The sequence below is a fragment of the Micromesistius poutassou genome (genome assembly GCF_964030765.1).
Source record: "Micromesistius poutassou genome assembly, chromosome: 5".
Lineage (NCBI taxonomy): Eukaryota > Metazoa > Chordata > Actinopteri > Gadiformes > Gadidae > Micromesistius > Micromesistius poutassou.
In genome coordinates, this window is record NC_140275.1 from 13,219,681 (window position 1) to 13,223,352 (window position 3,672).

The following is a 3,672-nucleotide window of genomic DNA, read 5'->3' on the forward strand; positions in this document are numbered from 1 at the left end:
ACAAGGTCCATAAAGGTCACGGCTTCGAATCTCTAGCCGTATGGCTCTCACGGTAATAGCCGTTTAAGGTGAAACCTGGGAGCAGAAGCATCAATTCATTTTAAAAGGCCAGTCTCGCTGTTAAATAAGAAGAATGAGAAGGAACCGGTTGACTTTGAGCTATAATATAGGTGCTCAAAATTCACCAGCCTGCTCATCACATCCCTATTCAAAATAATACTGATTTATTTTTTCATAGAAACTGAGATTGTAAACAAAACAAAATGTTCTATACAACTAGAACTACTCCCCTCAGGACTTTTGTGTTTGGAAGTCTTGAAGTCTTCCAAATTCATTCAAAATGAGCCGTTAAATGCCTTATCAGCGAAATACAGAGTACTGGGGATCTTCTATTACTGTTATACAAACATGGCCGTTTCTAAAAGATACCAAATCTTTGCCCCCCCCCCCCCCCCCCACAAAAATCGTCCTTTCTGTTTCGTCTTTGAATCCATTTTTGGTTTGTGACAAAATGGCCCTTATTGAATCTAAATAAAACTGAGTGACAATCTGCCTTCAATTCAACTTCAAGGGGTATATCACACGTTAAAAAGAGCTTGCTGTGGGACTAAGCAGTGCTATTCAAATCAACGCACCGGATCTGGGAACAGGACTCAAAGTGTACCAGCACTTTTCTCTTTTTTTTCTTCGTCTTCCTTTCTGAATTTTTCTCTTTTTTTTGTCGTTCTATCTCTCCTTGCGGTGTTGTGTGGAGGAGAGCGAGGGCAGAGGGAGAACCGCTGGGAATCGACGGCAGCAGAGTTCTGGCCACACCTCCCCGCCCCCCCTCATCTCTCCACCTCAGCGTGCGCCCGGACGCTCTCCCCTGACCTCTGACCCGCTCCCCGTGACCTCTCGTGTCCGGCGGCTAGGGCCGCCGGCGCCATGGCGGCTAGCCTCCGGCCGTGAACCGCCCGCTGCCTCTGCGCTTTGCCGTTGGGTGGTGCCGTGGCCTTCCTCAGTGGGGCGGGGGTGGGGGCGGCGGCGGCGCGTTTGCCAGCCTTTCCCTGTGTCGATGCTTTCGCCGAGCCTTGCTTACCCGGGCCTGGTTTCAGCAAACCGTGTCTCCTGGCGGTGGCGTTGGCGGTGAGCGTCTCCAGGAGCTGGGAGGCGGAGCCGAAGCGCAGGTGCTCCTCGTCCATCTGGGCCGACTCGGGGGGGACGGAGGAGGGGGAGCGCCGGCTGCAGGACTCGCAGCACAGCTTGTGGTAGCCGGGGATGGAGCAGTACCGGGCCAGCACCTCCATCTGGCAGAAGATGGACTTATCCCCGTGGCAAGGCTCATCTGGAAGGACGATAACAAGCAGATTAGAGAGGGTGTCAGTTATACCCTGCTACCCCCACACCATACATAACACACTGCCAGTCCATCCATTATGCCGCTTAAACGGTTGCATTATTTAAATCATATCTGTGAGTTGAGTCAATACGAACGTTGATTTTATGGTTGTGTGAATATCTAATAAAATTGTTTCTGTTAAAGGGTAACAAAAACCATGTCTTTGTATGTGCACTGCGAAACAAGGAAGCAGGAGGAGTATCACAGCATGCCTGCAATACTGGAAAGACACCAACGTCCGAAGACAGTGTCTGTAAAGGTTTCAAATCAAAATGTGTATTGTCCACTGTAGAAATACATTTTTTAAAATCTTCTTTTGAAATCTCCATCTTGTCAGAAATGACTTTATCTTCAGAAGAATATGTCAAAACAGGAACCACTGCAACACTCTGCCCTTCACACTTGCTGGTTTCCTACCCAGGCACTGTGCAGTCCCCCAGTAGTTGTCAAACTTCTGTAACCATGAATAACTCCCTCCTATCAATTAGAGTGTATGCATTGGCCGTGTTCAATCAGTTGCTCTGTATTGCAATCTATAATGACTAATTATTAGAAAATACTTTTTATTTTCCTTTGAGCTCCTTGTTGTGTGGTGTAAATTATAGGTGACCTACTGTCCACACATAATCATGTGTAAAAATAACAACTGTGATAATTATAAGGACACATTAGTTGATTCATAAACAGTAAGTAAAGTAAGCTGAACAGAACCGCAATCTGATTTGTGGCTCAATAGCGATTTAATCTGCGTCAACTGCCAAATATGACTTTTAAATCAAATTACAACTAATTGGCTGAAATGGAAATAAAAGAGAGCAATTTATGACCAAATCAAACAGACATTTTCATGTCCATGAAAACAAAGTTGGTTAAAGCGTTTTCATAATCTCAGGACAGACGGCTTCAATTTAAGAAAATCTAGCTTGAAGGTACATTTATCTTGACAGAAATGTGACGTCCAATTTCCATTTGTCTTCCACTCCTCACCCTATTAACTCAGAATGAAACAAGTGGTTACATCTGAATTTGTTTTGTGACTCTGATGGCTGCGAGCAGTGAGTGATTCAACTCTGACAAGCCCACGAGTGCCCCGGGTTTCTGAGCCGAATGTGCCAGAATGTTGGTGAGAAGGCAGTTTCTGCAGCGGCATGGGAATTGATGTGCTTTGCATAACACAAAAGAAGACAAGGGTTACTATGGAAACGGTTCTCCTGGATGCCGGATAAATAAATAAACAGTAACCCATTTGACCAAGAAAATGTCAGACACAACTTCATGCTGTCTTTGTTCAGACAATTTAAACTTTTATTTATTTTACGACGATTTATTTTAAAGTATGCAGATGACTCTGTCATCGTCAGCCTGCTACAAGGAAATTAAACCGGCCATGGTCCAGTTGTCCAGGATTTTGTAGACTGGTGTGATAGGTCCTTTCTACACATGAACATTTCCAAAACAAAAAATATGTGTATCGACTTTAGGAAACTCCCCAGGGCTAAGGAACTCACCAGCATAAAGGGCCAGACAGTGGAGTGTGTAGATAATTATAAATACCTTGGGACCATCATTGATAACAAATTAAACTTTGAGGCAAACTGTGAGACTGTGTACAAAAAGGAGAACCAGTGTCTATATTGTCTGAGGAAACTGTCCTTCTTCCACATTGACAGAAAGATGCTCACCATGTTTTACAGCTCCTTCATTGAATCCGTCATCTCTTTTAGCCTGGTGTCTTGGTTCAGCAACCTACCCCTAAAAAATAAGAACTCCCTGAACCAAATTGTGAGGTGGGCTAGTAGGCTGATTGGAGAGCCACAGCTGAACCTAGAATCCCTACACACTAGGCAGCTACAGAGGCTAGTTGGGTCTATCTTAGAAGATGGATCCCACCCACTATATGGTGCATTTCAGCCTCTTCCATCAGGCCGCAGGTACAAAATGCCTGTCTGTAAAACAAAAAGATACAGAGGTAGTTTTGTTCCCTCAGCTATCGAGACGTTAAATAGCACTTAGGGTATTGTTAGACTACACACTAACTTATTTCAATGATGGACTGCATAGCCTTCTTAATCTATTTATTTATTTATTCTGGCCTAGCTTTTTGTATCTGCTATGACGGCTTTTATTCTGTATTTTATCCCCTGAATTTCGATACTAATAACACTTTTGTATACTTTTTATCCATATGTCTGGAGCACCGTTACTGTCACTGTTATGTCACTGTTTTCTGTCAATGTTGTTAATGTTGTCTATGGATGTGTAAGCAGCCCACCCTTTTTACCTGCAACCAAATC

The 3,672-nt window shown here is 44.1% G+C and overlaps 1 protein-coding gene across 2 annotated transcripts in view; it reads right to left on the reverse strand.

Annotated features, from left to right (window-relative positions):
- Nucleotides 1-496: 496 nt before the first annotated feature.
- adamts3 (ADAM metallopeptidase with thrombospondin type 1 motif, 3) overlaps nucleotides 497-3,672 on the reverse strand; it is a 90,314-nt gene continuing 87,138 nt past the window's right edge. For both annotated transcript variants that reach the window (XM_084468522.1, XM_084468521.1), the window contains one exon: nucleotides 497-1,324. In XM_084468522.1, coding sequence (XP_084324648.1) covers nucleotides 828-1,324 — 497 coding nt within the window. In that variant the 3' untranslated portion in view covers nucleotides 497-827. The remainder of the gene's footprint in view (nucleotides 1,325-3,672) is intronic.